At 38.0% G+C, this 18,639-nt stretch overlaps 2 protein-coding genes across 2 annotated transcripts; one reads left to right on the top strand and one right to left on the bottom strand.

Moving 5' to 3' along the window:
* Positions 1-1,558: 1,558 nt before the first annotated feature.
* lbh (LBH regulator of WNT signaling pathway) lies at positions 1,559-12,550 on the bottom strand. The gene is made up of 3 exons (XM_048204071.1): positions 12,393-12,550; positions 5,195-5,295; positions 1,559-2,399 (listed from the first exon to the last, which is right to left on the bottom strand). Exons 2-3 carry the CDS (start codon positions 5,270-5,272, stop codon positions 2,196-2,198), a joined length of 282 nt encoding a protein of 93 aa, XP_048060028.1. The 5' UTR covers positions 5,273-5,295; positions 12,393-12,550; the 3' UTR covers positions 1,559-2,195.
* Positions 12,551-13,728: 1,178 nt separating this feature from the next.
* larp7 (La ribonucleoprotein 7, transcriptional regulator) lies at positions 13,729-15,864 on the top strand. Its single transcript, XM_048204070.1, has one exon. The coding sequence runs from the start codon at positions 13,927-13,929 to the stop codon at positions 15,529-15,531; it is 1,605 nt and encodes a 534-aa protein (XP_048060027.1). The 5' UTR covers positions 13,729-13,926; the 3' UTR covers positions 15,532-15,864.
* The last annotated feature ends 2,775 nt before the right edge of the window (positions 15,865-18,639 follow it).

The following is an 18,639-nucleotide window of genomic DNA, read 5'->3' as shown; positions in this document are numbered from 1 at the left end:
TCCAGCCTATCAATGCATGTACAGGTTAAGAACGGAGTTAACATGATAAATAATCAATAATAAGAGTCTGCTGAGGCTCAAGCAGCATTGCTGTTCACCGGAGAGGAAGTGTGCTAGTTTCGAAGTTAACCTATGGAGACAGGAAGGCAATGTGTGGTTAGTGCGACTAAATACAGTATGCGTGCACATTCACAACACACACATGCACATGTTCACAGGCATTCTGCAGGAAGTCACAACATGCATTTAAAGCCTTTGTGCTGCGAATCAAACCAGGATATAGACGTTCTCAGAGCATCTTATAAACACTGAGAAGGGGAGCTTCTGCACACGAACACACGTTCTGCATGCCATTTTCTTCCATGTTAAAAAAGGAAAGTTGCGCTGGTCTTTTTTCTTCCCTATTGTTCCGTATATCCGAGTGAAACGGCTTCTAGAACAAGAACAAATGTAGGGCGGGGCTTGATTTTGTCCTTGGGGAATTGATTGGATGGTTGTGGTTTGCTATTGGTGGATCTCATGTGAGTGACAGGTTGCCCCGCCCTCGTCTTCAGAGAAGAGATGTCGCTGCAAGAGGGAAGGGAAATTAATCTGAATTAAGATTATAAGACAATTGTATTTAAAGGTGCCATAGAATGGAAAATTGAATTTACCTTGGCATAGTTGAATAACAAGAGTACATGGAAATGACATACATTGAGTCTCAAACACAATTGTTTCCTCCTTCTTATATAAATCTCATTTGTTTAAAAGACCTCAGAAGAACAGGCGAATCTCAACATAACACCGACTGTTACGCAACAGTTGGGATCATTAATGTGTACGCCTCCAATATTTGCATATGCCAGCCCATGTTCAAGGCATTAGACAAGGGCAGCCAGTATTAACGTCTGGATCTGTGCACAGCTGAATCATCAGACTAGGTAAGCAAGCAAAGACAATAGCGAAAAATGGCAGATGGAGCAATAATAACTGACATGATCCATGATATCATGATATTTTTAGTGATATTTGTAAATTGTCTTTCTAAATGTTTGTTAGCATTTTGCTAATGTACTGTTAAATGTGGTTAAAGTTACCATCGTTTCTTACTGTATTCACGGAGACAAGAGCCGACGCTATTTTCATTTTTTAAACACTTGCAGTCTGTATAATTCATAAACACAACTTCATTCTTTATAAATCTCTCCAACAGTGTGTAATGTTAGCTTTAGCCACGGAGCACTATCAAACTCATTCAGAATCAAATGTAAACATCCAAATAAATACCATACTCACATGATCCGATGCATGCATGACAAACACTTTGTAAAGATCCATTTTGAGGGTTATATTAGCTGTGTGAACTTTGTTTATGCAATGTATTATAGAGACACATTCAGGGGACACCTTAGACTTATATTACATCTTCTAGGGCACCTTTAAAACAATAATGATGCGCAATGATAAATAATTTAGAATAAACACAGCAATATTCAATAAAAACAAAACAAAAAACGAGTTTTGATTTCATGGTGACTTTAAAACACACAGAGGAAAGAGGCTCGGGAAACAGTGGTTGGGAAAGCACTTTTGTTTATTTACAGCCTCTGTCAGTCACAGAGAGAAAGTGGCGTACATACAAAACAAGAGAAAACTCCCTGAGTCTTTACAGATGAAGAGCGACGAACAGACGGGAAGTGATCGGTGATCACAAACACTGACATCTATATATATATATATATATGTGCGCATACGAACACGGATACAAACACAGACAGATTTAAAATCCATAACACGAGACACAAGGGTCAGTTCTTCTGCGGTCAAATGATGATTTTCCTACAGATTTCCATTGTATAAAGAGACACAGGGATGATGATGCAGACGGACACACTAAAGCCAAACACTTCTTACCTGTAATTCATCTTGAACTGAGAATATTTACAGTAAAACCCACATGCCTTTGTATACAAACACCACGGGCATATGCTCTTATTTTGGAAGAAGATCTGTGTGTTATTCAGAGAAGCGTGTAAATGTCAGGAATGAGCAGGACAGACTCACACCATCGTCATCATCATCTCACAGCAGATAGTCAATGATCTTCTGACACACAACAGTGCGAGTGTCTCATCGTGTCAGATCGAAGTTCTGTGTGTTTTTGTGTGATGGAGCTATTCTACGTGCTGCTGTGTGAGACAGTCTGATCCTCTCTAATGCTGAGAGTTCTGCATCTGTCCGTTCTGCAGGTCTTCCTCCTCCTCTTCCTCCTCGTCCTCCTCGCTCACCAGGAACTCCTCGGGCGGCCAGCGCAGCTCTCCGCTCTCCACCTCGCCCTCCGTCGGCTCCACCACGATGGACGGCAGCCGGTCCTTCAGCTTACAGCAGCGCTCGAAGTCGGACGGATCCGGAAAGATCTGAGAGGAGAAAGGCGGAGAACGTTCGGTGAAACTTCACTGTGTTTATCTTTCTTCCCCTGACGTCCAGAAGACTCGTTTCGACTGAATTCTACGGTGTATTTTTAGCTCGGCATCATTCAGTGACATACATGGAAACCAATAACACCATCTGGGCAACAGGCCAGTGGAAAGAACATTAGACTGTGTGTGTGTGAATGATGAGAAAGAAAACTGATGAAAAGAAAAGGACAAACAGAGCCAGAGATGTTCTATAACAGGATCCGAACCATGAGACCCTCGTCTGACCCCTCGATCCATAAACAACAGCAGAGCCTGAGACTGAAGCTTCAGACTAAAAATAACTGAACTCTGAACAATAACAGAGGAATAAGAACATCAGCCTGGCATTTTAAAGGGAGACGACATATTTCTATAGACGGTTCACATGAAATGATGTTCTTCCTCAGTGTTTCGGCCTTGTTTTCCAGTACGTATATCTAAACACTGTTAAGGATAAGAATAAACTTTATTTGTCCCCGAAGGATACATTTACTGGAGAAGCAAATTGACTGAAGGGTTAGTTCACCCAAAAATGAAAATTCTGTCATTTATTACTCACCCTCATGTCGTTCCACACCCGTAAGACCTTCGTTCATCTACAGAACACAAATTAAGATATTTTTGATAAAATCAGAGTTTTTTTTATTTTATCTCCCATAGAAAGCAACGTAATTACCGTCATTCAAGGTCCAGAAAAGTAGTAAAGACATCATTAAAATAGTCAATGTGACTACAGTGGTTCAACCTTAATGTTATGAAGCGATGAGAATACTTTTTGTGCGCAAAAACAAAACAAAAATAACGAGTTTATTCAACAATTTGTTCTCTACCCTGTCATTCTCGTCGCTTCATGACTATTGACTATGTTAATGATGTCTTTACTACTTTTCTGGACCTTGAATGATGGCAATTTCTTTGCTTTCTAAGGGAGAAAAAACTCTCGGATTTCATCAAAAATATCTTAATTTGTGTCCTGAACATGAACGAAGGTCTTATGGGTTTGGAACGACATGAGGGTGAGTAATTAATGACAGAAATTTCATTTTTGGGTGAATTGATCCTTCGCAAAGACCCGCCCACCTTGGTTACTGTGGTTTTGTCCGACAAGCCATGGCGCTGTCACGCCACACAGAGTAAAAAAATACAAATTGTGTAATTTTTAAAGAAATTCGAACAATAAAAACCGTTTTATGGCTCTTTAATGTGTCGTGACAGATCGCTGTTGCGCCTCAGCTCAAGGGCTTGTGAACCGATCATCTCTTCCTGCTATTTAATTAATAGCATCAAATAAACATGAATGAACATCAGAAGGAATGTGGTTTCAAATGCAGAAAGACGTCAATACACACCATTTTTCAAGTTCAAGCCCACCGAGGTTAATCTTCTAACTCCTGACTGCTTTGACGGACAAATGGTGGATTTGGCGTTAAGACCGGTTAGATCACTTGTCAATCAAACTCCCGGTGAAGGGTCAATTAACCCTTTAAGTCCTGTTTTCTGAAAAATGTCTCAAAATGAAGTGCATGTGATCTGAACATGCACACTCATATTGGGTTTTTACCTCCAACATCTCAGGGGAAATATTAAAGAGTCAGAACTGACAGCAACTGGAAAACATCAACTGTACCAGAAGAGACATTGCGATAAACAGATTATATTTTGTTCTTCAAATTATATACAGGGATCTATGATTTCTGCGATGCGAAAAATGCAGACGGACACGTGGAACCCAGTCAGTAAAGTGAAATGTCGTGGAGCAAAACTGTAGTATCAAATATCGATATGGACTAGTGTGTGTGAATTCATTTGCTTTCCACCGTTTTTGATAATAATAAGAAATTCTGAAAATATAAAACATTTCATGGGGCACTATGAAATTATTGTTAAACAATTAATAAATTCTTAAATTGTTATAGTGCCCCTTTAATGCTTTTTGGGATATTCCCTTTCATGTAGTGTGTAATAAAGCTGTTCTTGAATGTAAAATCTCTCAGAGTTCAGATACATTTTTTTTTTTTGTTGTTTTCTAAAAGAAAAGCGATTCTGAACTGCCTGTCATCAGTAATTCCAGTCTCACTTCCTGCTGAACATATGTAGGTTTGTAACTAATTTGCATAATGCCAGTCTATTGTCGTCATTGGCTGAACAATCCTTTGCCCCGCCCTCAAACCCTGTAGTTGTAACTGAGGCTGGAAGAGTTTGGTTCGTGTTGTCGAGAAGACGCTGTTTTCTGCTGCCAAAGCAAATCCACTTTGATGAGATTGATACGGTAAAACCGACGCCATCTTTACTGTTCGTATCACTGTGTATCAAGGAAGAGTTGCGATTCAGATATGCTAATGAGTGTTTTGGTTTCCGACCAATTACAACAGATTGGGCCAGCTGACCAATCAGAAAGGCGGGGTTTAGAGAGACCGAATCCTTGAACGAACCGTTTCAGACACTGTGAGAAAAGAGCTGATGCTGCAATGGATATTATGAGAAAATTAAAGTGTTTTTGACTTTTGATGCATGTAAACCTGTTGTAGGAGACTCCAAAACAACATTAAGAGCCTTTAAAATAGCATCATGGGGCACTTAAAAGATTTATGAATTCAAATGATTATATATCATTTTTGTTTATTAAACCATTAATTCAGAAAAAGCAAATGTGGAAAAAACTAAACTGATTTGATAGGGCTGTATGCATGTTAACTCTTCAAGAGTTTTCTCAAACACATCTCACTGCAGACTCTATGTGGGTCAGACGTTACCTGGAAGGTGAGCCGGTCTTTGCTGGGACTGAGCCTCATGTCGTCCATCGGTGTGGCGCTGATCATCACGTCAGTCATCGCGGCACGCTTCAGACGCTGAGCTGCACACATACAAACACACAGAGAATTAGCCTCAAATCAAGATCAAAAGCATTGATTACATTTGAGCTGGACATCGAGACTCGCAAAAACATTCTGTGGCTGCGCTTGTGAAACTACAGTAAAATGAGATGAGCTCAAACGAGTCTCCTGCAACAAGCACATTTCTCACCGCACAGGCGTTTGCACGGTAATCGCTTTCTGAGCAACAACATACAGGAAGCTCTTCATGAAGCGTCCTGAAGCGCAGCTTCACCGCAGTGGAAACCCCCAAAACACACCAACTCTTCTACATCTGAACCGTCCCTGACAAAAACATTACAGTAACATTTAAACAAACATTGCGTGACTGAACACACTGAGCCGATCCAAGCGATCACTGCTCTTTCTACTCAAGGCAAGCTGAACTGGTGAAATTAAGTAAAGTGGGACGCCAAAAATTATTGAGATCCGCCCCCGTTCATAAGCTAAAATTTGAAGCACATTGCGTAACGGCTAACACGCTTAAAACAAGACGACGTCAGCTGCTTTATCCATCATGGATGGGATAATCCCAAAATCTCCCAGACAAAATCATCTGAATGAAAATGTCAACCTTGTCAACCTCACTTTACACACCTTTCATTTCACTAATAACCAATCACACAATGGAGAGCAGCGCTGATCTGATCCGTCATAGTGAAAGCGCAGTGGGTGTGTTTGAAGCTCGTGCAGAGACAGAAACGCTGGAACTTTCCACTGGCTTCAGGTTCAAAGACATGCCGATCTGCTTCCAGCGCTGCAGGGATTCAGAGGTCAAAGGTCAGCTCACGGTGACTGAAGAGCCACCGCACTGCACACTCTGAGAAGAACAGGCTTTATATAGAAGCTTAAAGGCTTCTCACACTGGCTATTTAAACTCTCAGACGGAGGCCCGAGCAGGTGACATGATGCGCTTTCTGCTCATTGGATTTTCCACACTGTCCCAGATCAGTCCGCATTGATTTTGTGACCCGGCCTCCCAAGGCTGATGGGCTGATCTATGTCACCATCTGACACAACACTAACACTGACAAAATCATTGATGTTCTTGAGTTTCTACATCATCAGGGGGTTTTTACAGCATCTATTCACTCTGTTGAATGTTTCTGAACCCAACCAAACTGAATACAGTTTCAATCACATGACCATATCAAAATCATAAGTGTGGTGTATTTTCAGCACTTGTTCCACGTCTCCACCACATTACACTTTCAAAATGACTGACACAAAACCAAACCAGAACCCATCAAACTAGATCGCATGCATTAGAATCAATGATGCACCAATTCAATTCTGAAATAAAACCATTTATTATACATTTAAATGACTTCTGAGCTTCATCAGAGCCAGCTCATAAAGACACTCAATTAAACTGGCATTGGGGGTGTTTTTGTTTTGCTTTTCAAATCCTATAATAACAACCTGAGACTCAGCCGATGTCCTTGATACAAATAAACCTCACGCATGAACAAAACCAAATCTGACGCTTCATAAAGCCAAAGCAGTGCAATAAAAGATAAAGACGTGTCAACTTCATGACATAAACAGCTCTTGTGGAAACATTTCTAGTTCATATAAAAATTAAATAATGAACACGACACCACCTTTCATCATAAAAACAGCAGAAAGGAACATCACTGAAGACAAGCAATTTATTACTGATGTTTTGCGCCAATTTCCCCAAGAAGTGACAATTTTGTTCTCTTGAACACACACTGCTTTATTTGCAAATGTTTTATGCCATATTCCAATTTTGTGCATAAGTTAAATTTGCAACTTTGGATGGAAACATACAGTAGCTGTAGTGTTAAAGGATTACTTCACTTTCAAATGAAAATTACCCCAGGCTTTTTTCACCCTCAAGCCATCTTAGGTGTATATGACTTTCTTCTTTCTGATGAACACAATCGGAGATATATATTAATAAATAACCAAGCTTTATAATGGCAGTGAGCTTCTATCAATCATAAACATATTCCACACGTTCTGAAGCAAAGCGATACATTTGTGTCAAAAAAATGTCCATATTTAAGTTATGAAGTAAAATATGTAGCTTCCGCCAGACCGCCTTCCATATTCAACTTACAAAAAAAACAGTACCGGCGTTGAGTCAGTTGCGCTTTTTCCGTAGTGTAAGCTTTTTGAACTGCGAGAGTTTACACTTTCTTCGTAAGTTGAATATGGAAGGCGGTCTGACTGAAGCTAGATATTTGACTTCATAACTTGTTAAATATGGATTTTTTTTTTTTTTTTTTTTACAAACGCATTGCTTCGTTTCAGAAGGCCTTTATTAACCCCCCAGAGCCATGTGGAGTATGTTTATGATGGATGGATGTGGATGGATGCACTTTCTTCAGCTTCATACTCATTGATCCCGTTCACTGCCATTATAAAGCTTGGATGCGTCAGGATACTTATTAATATATCTCAGATTGTGTTCATCAGAAAGAAGAAAGTCATATATACCTAGGATGGCTTGAGGGTGTGTGAACTAATCCTTTAACACTACAGCTACTGTATGTTTCCATCCAAAGTTGCAAATTTAACCTATGCGCAAAATTGGAATATGGCATAAAACATTTGCAAATAAAGCAGTGTGTGTTCAAGAGAACAAAATTGTCACTTCTTGGGGAAACTGGCGCAAAATATCAGTAATAAAATGTAAGTTGCTGCAATCAGGCTCTTATTTGTCTCAGACCAAACGCAATAAACGCTGACATGTTCTTTTGTGTTCGGATGCTGGTGTTTGGGAACACAATCGTGTGAGATGCTTCTGGAGGGAATTAAACCAAATCATTCTGATCACAAACTTTGGCTCAGATGTTTCAGAACCACCAAACCAACATTTGAGATGCTGTGATGCGACTGGTCCGCTGGTTAGTCCAGTTATCCAATCACAGCCTATGCTGAGGCAAAGTCACATGAGGTTTTTGTTGCGTATCGAGGGATTTGTTCAATAAATGTGTTTCCATGGTAGTTTATGTGCATGCTTTCTTATCCGCCTCAATTGAGCGCATATGTTTTTTATGCACATATTTAGAATTTCTTGCCGTTTCCATACATGCAATATCCCAAAATTCACATTAAAAAAATGGGTGATTGGAAATAGAGCTACTGACAGTTCACTCAGACGATGCCTCACAACTGATTGGCTGAGATATCTAAAGGGTTCTTTATGACTTTCTGTGAAAGTCTGAACAATAGAGGGATTTGGGAAATGAAGGAACAGCAAGTGTGAGAAATATCGTCCTTTAGAAAAGTGAGTACAATACAGTCTCTTGTTCAAACACAGAAAACTGAGCGAGGCATTATTGTGAGAGATAACAGTACAAGCAGAGAGACGCACTTGATGAGATGGACAACAAGACAGACAGATGGACAGACTGGAAACAGACAGGAGGGATGTGACGGTGAGAAAATTTTCCCACCACTTAAATTGGCATGTGACATCACCGGTAATACCGGTGTCACCGGGCCTCCACCTCTTTCTTTTTTTCTTTTTTTTAAATCGCTAATGAATGCCCGTGTGCAGACGTGCGCATTTTACTTTCACTTTCAAATTAGCGGCATTTGCTTGGATGGTGTGAAACTGGAACCAAATAAATAAGCAACAGAAGGTTTAAATTCTTTAGTCAAGAGCAGCGATTAATTCTCTATCTTACCTTTGTTCTTTGATTAACATTAATGACACCAAGATCTGCTGCTGCTGCGCACGACGCGGATCTGACACGCGTCCCATTTTCTCACAAATCTTTACATTCATTTAAGACTTCATTTAACTCATTTAAGACTGCTCTTATGAGGATACTCGACAAAACTGACATTTTGGTATAATTTCTGTGTGTTATGGTTCATTCAAGCGCTGGAGAGAACTCGATACTGGCGTGCACAGGACGTTCACAGACAATGCGTTCTCTTTTGTCTTGTCACGCTTGAACGGTTTAAAAACATTTGCATGAATAAGAGCTTGATCATATAACACAGAAAAACGGATAGTGCTTTAATTGCATTAAGCCTATATGACAGACAGAGAGAGAGGCAGACAGACTGGAGACAGACAGAGACGGACAGACAAGCAGGCAGGTAGACAGACAGACAGACAGACAAACAGACTGGAGACAGACAGACAGACAGACAGACAGGCACAGAGATAGACAGCAAGTCAGTCAGACAGACAGACAGACAGGCAGGCAGTCAGTCAATCAGTCAGTCAGACAGGCGGAGAGACAGACAGGCAGGCGCAGTGACAGAGCTGAGTGGACGATGAAGGAGAGAGAAACACTCCAGCACTGCCAGTGATATTTCAGCGGGAAGAACGTGTAAACATCCTGCTCAGAGAAGAATAACAGAAGATCAGTCTAATAAAACACAAAGATCACAAGCAGAGGAAGTGGAGGAGAAGGATACGATTCAACCTCCTCCAGCGGAGCGCTGCTAAAATAATCCAGAGCCAGAAATAATGGAACAATCCCAGTAAAGATACAGAACAACGGGTCAACGGTTCATCAACACACCTTCACACGGAGTCTCAGTTTGTGTTTCACTGTTTCAACAGCGAGTTTGGGTGAAAGAAATGAATACTTTTATTCGCATTAAACTGATCAAAATACATTTATAAAGTTACAAAAGTTATTTTTCTATTTCTGTTTGAACTTTCTATTCATTAAAGAATCCTGAAAAATAAAATGTATGACGGTTTCTACAAAAAATATGAAGCAGCAAAACTGTTTTAATCAGAAATGTTTCTTGAGCAGCAAATCATCATATTAGAATGATTTCTGAAGGATCATGTGACACTGAAGACTGGAGTAATGATGCTGAAAATTCAGCTTTGATCACTGGAATAAATTACAGTTTACTATATATTCACATAAAAAACAGCTGTTTTACATTTGTAATAATATTTCTAGAGTAGGGCTGGGTAAAAAATATCGATTTCTAGATTTTAATCGATTCTTATTTTTAGGAACCGATATTGATTCTTAAATCCCAAGAATCGATCAGTCTAGTCTGTTTTCAGTTGATGAATGAGCAGAATATGTAGCGCCTCCCATTCAATAAATCGCAATAATCTTTATGCTTTGTTACTTTTGATATGAAGCAAAGTCTCAGATTTCAAATGACATCCATCTTATTATGAGATTCAAAACATAAATACCGTTTTAGCAGCACCGAGCGCATGTGAACATCCTCTCCTCAGATTTAATACCAGTTACAGCATGAAATAAATATGCATGAACATCTGAAGGCATGTTAAAATATACAGTACAACTTACCGAAATCCGTATCATGTCTCGTGTAATCGCTCAATCAGCGTTTCAACCTCGGAAAGACGTCAATAAAACAGCTTGTAAATAATGTCACCTCAGAAATAAATATTCAGTGACCATAAACTCATTAGTCAGCTAGAAAAGTGAACTCTAGAAAGCAACATTCTGATAAATATAGCTATGCACCGTTACATATTCATTATAATTTTTAATGTTCGTCAATATTTAAATGCATGTTTGAATAAATCAGTTATGACAGCTGCGATTTAAATGTTTATATTTCAAAAAATCCCGAATTGGAGTAGAAATATGATTATGTAATTCTAAACTTTATTTATAATAAAAACATCATTGAGTGTAGGGCTGTTAATTATATATACATAATAATTAAACACGGTACACCCACATATATTATGCAAACTCAAACTTTTATTTTGTATGCGATTAATCGCGATTAATTGTTTGACAGCCCTAAATTGAGTGTAATTTAAGTGTTTGTATATAAAGAAGTTAATTTAACCTTCAATATTATTATAATAGTACCAACTGACTCCCATGTGTAGTTTACAACATTAGTTGAGAGATTTTTTCCTCTAGAAAATTTGCAATGTACTACTGTAACTGAAATACTACATCCAAAATAATCGATATCAAATCCAAATCGTAATCGTAATCTAATCGAATTGCAAATTGTGTCAATACCCAGCCCTATTCTAGAGTACAAAAATATGGTGCAGACAGATCATCATTAACCTCAAAAAGGTGACAGGATTTATTTTCCACCAAGTTGAGCCAAAGGCCTGATGCCAAATGTCGAGACGAGGACACAGAGTGACAGACGGAGGCTCTGAGAGCCTGGACACACCGAACGAGTGCATTACCCAGAGTGCATCTGTTCAGCGGCTCCTCTTTAATGCAGAGTTTAGAGGTTTGGCAGAGGACTGCGTAAGATCAATCATCACTGAACGAACGTCTACAATAAACAGTTGCTAGGGCGTTGCCAAGGCAATTACTCTCTGAACTGATGACACTTCGGTTTATGACTGACAGAAGAGCGCTTGCACAATGATGCTGAACTTTACAACATTAACTCTGTTATTTACCTGCAACAATCTGTGGAACAAAGCTGACTTGACTCTTAGTTATCATTTCATTGGGGTCAAACACTGAAACCACAAGCATTTAAAGAACAATAAGGTGTGCATTTCTGAGAAACTGCCCTCATTTCAGGAATTAATGAGTGTTGATATGCAACATAAGGTTAGATCACAGATGACTAGACACAATGAACAACTAAAGCACTAATGATCTCCTAATCAAAAACAGACTGAGAGGAGCAGAATGTGTCTGTGTTTGAGTTATAATGAGCTGGAGCCGTGAATCAAAGAGAGCCTCTAGAAAACAGGTTTTGTCATTTCACAGATGGAAACATTCATTTGTGTTTGTGTGTGTGTGTGTGTGTGTCTGTGTGTGACGATACAGGCGGAAATGTGCACGAGCTGAAAGCGATTCTCGTGACCTTTTATTGGACTGATTCTTCAGACGAATGAAGAAGTGACTCAAATGGACCATTCGGTGCTGAGGATGTTGAAAGCATTGCTCTAACTCTGAGTATTAAACAATCTAGCATAGATAGGGACACTAGCTACTGCACTCGATCACATGGTGCAGTTAGAGATTCGTCAAAGGGCATTAGTGTCACAGACACAGCTGTCAAAAACATAAACTACACAACAATACAAAACTATACATGTCAGGAAAGGAAAATACATCAGTTTGAGCTAATGAGAGGATGTTGAGGATCTTACCAGTAACAGACCCGCGAGTTCATCCGCTGATCCGCACGCACGCGTTTAGTCCAGAGCCGAACTGTCGATCGATCTACAGAAAACGAGCGTCAGACACGCGTTTCATCAGCGGCGCGATCATCTTATCTCACATCAGCGGCTGCATGCGGGCTTTTATAGAGGAGGCGTGGCTGGCCGCGGTAGCCACGCCCACACATGAGAGCGGTCCTCAAATTCCTCAATGAAAATAAATTCGTCAATGGGGATTCAGAGGAAAAGAGTGAAGAAGAGCAAAGACCGGCGATTTACGTAAAAGGGCGCTGTTTGTATACAAAATAAATAAATAATTAGCCTATTTGTGATCCAGTGTATTTATAATTAATTTACATCCCGCTTTTCGGTTTAATGATTCATTGTAAACACTGTCAGAGTGTTTACACAGTATTAAAAAATAAATGTAAAATTAAATTAGAGTTTTAAAAAAAAATTTAAAAATTGAAATATTAACAAAAATATTACAAATTTACTAAAGTTTGGCCAATTTGGGTAAAAAAAATCACAACCCCGTCACACCTACATTTTTATTATTATTATTATTTTGTTGTTAAGTTTATGAAAAAGTTAGTTGAACTCTGTCTGAAATGTTCAGAGCAATCATAAGAATACTGATTTTAGTTCAAATTCTAAAAAATGATGAGGTTTCTGTCACAAAAAGTGCCCATTTCAGTCTTCAGTATAGCAAAAGTGTGAGATTTTATGTAACTTTTATATTTGCAATTACTGAATTATTGTGAGGGACATCTGATTAATAGGAAAATGTTGATTTTATCACAAATACATTTTATAATAATATTCAGAGAGCTCCCATAGTGTCCATAACTTAAAATAATGACCAATAATAATAGGGATTTGATGCCTGAGATGGGAAAATATGTTTTTCTGGAAGTTAAATATGTCATTAATGTTGTGGGGTGTTCAGAGAACGTGTAAGTCCAAATCGTACCGGTTTTTAAAAAATACATTTGTGGATAAAAATTTTTGCTAACAAAAGTAAGGTATTAATCAAAAAACTTTTTTTTACGATCTTCTTCATAGTTTCCATATTTAATATCTATAAAGGACAGGTTTAAATCAACCACATTTCCCTTTTTACCCATCATTTTCCCAGAAGACACTAGAATATTTGCAAACAAACAAAAAATCCAAAAAAATTCCAGTATGCTTTTTTTTATTATTTTTTTATATCATATAAACAAATGTACATACAAAATAGGCATTGAACAAACAATATTAATTAAAGTTTTAAACAAGACGTTTTAAACAAGAACGAAACGTCATTGTCCTGAACCAATCAACGTTAAGCGGCGAGTCCGACGTCAGCGGGCGCGTCGACGTCTTCTTTATGCGACACGAAGTGTGAACTCTGTGCGTTTGGAACCGATCTTTTAACGATGACCTACAATCAAACATGCGAGAAAGCTTCAACGTTGTAGATTTGACCGTGTTTGTGTAAGTAAAAACAGTTTAGAAGTCGGTGAAGCTTATTATTTTCAATATGATAGACACAGAGATTCCCTCAGGAGGACATGCCGACTGTGCAAACCTCAGCGAGAAGAAAGAGAGCGAGAAAAAGAAGAGATCTCGTGTGAAACAACTGCTGGCTGATGTGAAGAAGCAGGTTGAGTTCTGGTTTAGTGATGTGAACCTTCACAAGGACAAATTCCTGAAAAATATGATTGAACAGTCACGTGATGGATATATTGACATTTCTGTGTTGACATCGTTCAATCGAATGAAAAAAATGACTACGGATGTCAAATTGATAGCCAGAGCTCTTGCAAATTCAGCAGTAGTAGAGGTAAATCTTGAGGGAACTCATGTACGACGAAAGGACCCTCTTGGTGGAAGCCCAAAAGATGTGGACAGCCGCACAGTTTATGTGGAGCTCTTGCCAAAGACAGTCACTCACGTTTGGCTCGAGCGAGTGTTTAGCAAGTGTGGAAATGTGGTTTATGTTAGTATCCCCAGGTACAAGACCACAGGAGACCCCAAAGGGTTTGCGTTTGTGGAGTTTGAGACGGAAGAACAAGCGCAGAATGCTATTGAGATGCTGAACAATCCTCCGGAAGATGCTCCGAGGAAGCCAGGACTCTTCCCTAAGACCCATAACAGAAAGCCTATCCCGTTTGATGCTGTGCTGGACACAAAAGATGATGAAGAGGATGGCAAGAAAAAAAGATCTCGAAACGGCGGTGCTGCTGAAGAAATGGAAGTAAATAAGACGGACGGAGAAGGAGTGTCCGAGACAAATGAGCTGAAGACACAATCGCCAATGGAAAACCCTGTCACGAGCAAGAGTGCTGAGAAGAAAAGACGAAGATCCTGCAGTTTTGATGCATCAGTTGGAGAAGGACAAGATGAGATGCCATCCAAAATGAGAAAAGTCGAAAAGGAGGGGGAGATGAAAGTTTTGTCAACCGAGAGCAAGATTGAAGAACAGTTAGATGCGGAGAAGAAAGATGATTCGGTTTTGAAGGCCAAGAGGAAGAGAAAGAAGAAGCTCAAGGAGAGATTGAAAATAGGCGAAGAGGTCATCCCGCTTCGAGTCCTCTCAAAAAAAGAGTGGTTGGACCTGAAGCAGGAGTACCTGACGTTGCAGAAGCACTGCATGGCCCATCTGAAGCAGTCAGTCTCTCAGATCAACCAGAAGACTAAAGAGAATAACAGCAATGCTTCAGTTAAGAAAGAGCCGTCTTCTGGCCCCAAGTTTGAGAGTGGAGTCATCGTCAAGATTAGCTCTAACCAACCCCTGCCGTGCAAGAGGAGCATCAAGGATTTGCTGTCTGAGGTGTCCGCTGTGGCTTATGTTGACATTCTCGATGGAGATGTGGAGGGTCACGTTCGCTTCAAGAGCCCTGAAGATGCGCAGGCGGTCATCACAGCCCGATCGGAGTTTCAGAAAAAGCACAACTGGAACCTTGAACTGCTCTCGGGTGACCATGAGCAGAGGTACTGGCAGAAGATTTTGGTGGACCGACAAGCAAAGCTGAACAGTCCTAGAGAAAAAAAGTGTGGGAGAGAAAAGCTCATTTCTAAAGCTGAGAAAATCATCATCACTCGGACCAAGGAGGCAAGCAAGCACATCTTCTTTGATGAATAATAATGGCATTTCAAATGACCTAGCCAATGAAAATGATTTTTGACCTGTTATGTTATTGTTCGAATGAGTTTCATATTGGAATGAAGATGACTGGCATATCCACCGTTATTTTATGTTGACAGACATACAACGTTTCTGATGTTTTGTTTTTTTGCTTGAGATATTGAAGTTGTTCACAGATCTGGTTTGGAGTCTAGTATGCAGATTGTAAAATGTAGTGTGTCATCTTTTCTGAATGAAACAAGCAGGGTTACATATATTTTGATGGCTCCAAAATCAGTTGCATATGTTGGCTTTTTGAAAATAAAATGTATTTTTTAAATTTAAACTTTATTTTGCTTTTTGTCTTGTGATTTTGTTGTTAATAGGGTTGAATATTTTTGTATACTTGTTGATAAACCTTATAAAAAAATAAAATTAAAAGCTGCTGCAGACATGCATTTTAACTTAAAAAGTAGGCCTAACCTATTCCTTTTTTATTTTATTATTATTTTTACATTTAAATGCATGCACAATCGAATTTCTAATCGTGATTACAGATGCCACAATTAAGTAATAGTTCAAAGATGCAATTACAAAAAAATGTCCACTTACATTATTCTGCGTGCTTAAGATGTTTGTTTTTTTTACTGGTTATCTTAAGGGTTTTTTTTAATATAGCATTATAATACCATGCATATATTATTTTTATTTAAAGAAACCAAACCAATGTATAGTTGACATTTGAGGCGTAATGCTATAGAAAAGCAATACAAGGTATAAAGCTATTCAAAACATAATTTAATGTAAATTGTGTTAATTGTAATTAATAATCACAATTACAATTTCCAGGGAATAATCAACAATTATGATTTTTGTCATAATCGTGCAGCCCTAATATGAGTCATTCCACGAAACCGGTACGATTTGAGTCCCTCTGACCTTTTTCAGTGTATTTTATCTATTGGGTCACCAAAATATATTACTTTTTTTAAAAGCTTTTTGTATTCATTGAAATGTCTCCTTTAAGAACATGACATACATTTTATCTTCATATTAGAAATTATTTAGTTTTTTTCAGTTGACACCACCTATTTTGTCATGTCCCTCAAGGCCTTCTATGAAAGTGTACTTGGGATATGAATATGAATTTTGCCATTCCCATAAATATCCATCTGTGCTTTTTGCTGCTAATGTTTTTTTTCTAAGTAAATTCATGATTATTCATTAAAATCACATTTAGCTCCGTACCTCAGTAACCCCTTAACCCTGTTACACAAACCATCCTCCCCTTATAAAAATAATGAACTGATACTTATGTGACATCATTAATAGGAAGTGACATTACTTACACATAGAAGTCTTCTGAACAACATTGTGAGTAGACACAGGCAAGTTACCACCTTCTTTAATAATTATAACTAAATTATGTGGTGAAATTGTGTTTGTCAAGCTTAACGACTCAACCCTGTTACATCGATTAAAGATAGAAATCTATTGTGAAAATTATCTTTGTTATTTCAACATTATTCATGATTTCTTAATATCATGCATGCCATGCACGCTCCATTTATTCACTATTTAGAGCAGTGGACAATTTGAGCAAAAAATCACAACCCCATCACACATACATTTTTTTGTTTTTTTGTTAAGTTTATGAAAAAGTAATTAAAAGTTAGTTGAACTCTGTCTGAAATGTTAAGAGCAATCAAGAATATTGATTTTAGTTCAAATTCTGAAAAAGTATAGCAAAAGTGTGAGATTTTATGTAACTTTTATATTTGCAATTACGGAATTAGTGTGAGGGACATCTGATTAATAGGAAAATCTTGATTTTCAACTTCTATACAAATACATTTTATAATAATATTCATAGAGCTCCCATAGTGTCCATAACTTAAAATAATGACTTATAATAATAGGGATTTGATGCCTGAGATGGGAAAATATGTTTTTCTGGAAGTTAAATATGTCATTAATGTTGTGGGGTGTTCACAAAAGTAATACATTTTGGTAATAAACCTAAAAACATGTAAGTCCAAATCGTACCCGTTTCGTGGAATGACTCAATTTATTTTTAAATTATTTGTTTCTTTTCCATCCCATAATACAACAATATATAGTTTCCACCAGCTGTACAACTGCATGTAGGCATACCTTCCTTCATCTTAATAGTTTTTTCATTTTCCATCATATTAGGACTCAAATAACACATTCAATTTAATATATATATATATTTTCTTTTCAAAAGGCCTGTTGGTTTTATTTTTCACTTCAGTGTTTTGTCTATCATGGAAATGCAGCAGTTTCCCTCACAGTCTCTTCATATTGTCAAAGAAAAACAAATAAATGCTTTTAAATTGTCTTTTAAAATAGTTGATTAATTTAGTATTTTATTTGTTTTATTTAACTACGTTTTAAAACATGGAACAGTTTTAAATGTTATTTAAATGTTTTAAATATTATGTGCAATTTTGTATGTTTGTGTCGACAGCGCCACCTCTTGGCTGTCAAGTGAAAGTTGAATTCTGTTTATCGTTAGTTGCGTCCAGGAACATTAAAAGAGACCAGATAGACAAAAACAGTTCGAATATATCACTTGATAACATATAGAGTAGACACAGGCTAACAGAAAACAAACACTTGAACAAGGCGGGTGTATAAACGGGTAGAAAGCCTATCTATGTGGATTGAGTGTGTCAACATGAGAAATTAGAGGACCTTAGCGATAAAACAGAGCTGTATGTATTACATTATGAAAAGCAGATGATGAAACTGATGGTTTTAGCAGCAGGAGGGTTATTAAATAAATAGATCATAGGCAAATGATGAAACTGCTGCGGGTATGTGTCACAGTCATGTTCAGTTTGACTTAGTTTTCATGGACTTTCAGTTTGTTTTCCTTAATCACATGTGTTCCTTTGTTCTACTTTCCTGCCACTATCTGTCACCATGGACCATATATATGTATATATATATATATATATATATATATACAGAGCTGGGTAGATTACTTATGAATTGTAATCAGTAACTGATTCCAAATTACATGACAACATTTGTAATCTGTAATATAATCTCTTAGATTACACATTTTTGGTAACGTAATCTGACTACTTTTGGATTACA

The sequence above is a fragment of the Megalobrama amblycephala genome, linkage group LG10, assembly GCF_018812025.1.
Source record: "Megalobrama amblycephala isolate DHTTF-2021 linkage group LG10, ASM1881202v1, whole genome shotgun sequence".
NCBI classification, from domain to species: domain Eukaryota; kingdom Metazoa; phylum Chordata; class Actinopteri; order Cypriniformes; family Xenocyprididae; genus Megalobrama; species Megalobrama amblycephala.
The sequence above is the reverse complement of the archived record's forward strand: the minus strand, read 5'-3'. Positions and strand labels throughout refer to the sequence as shown.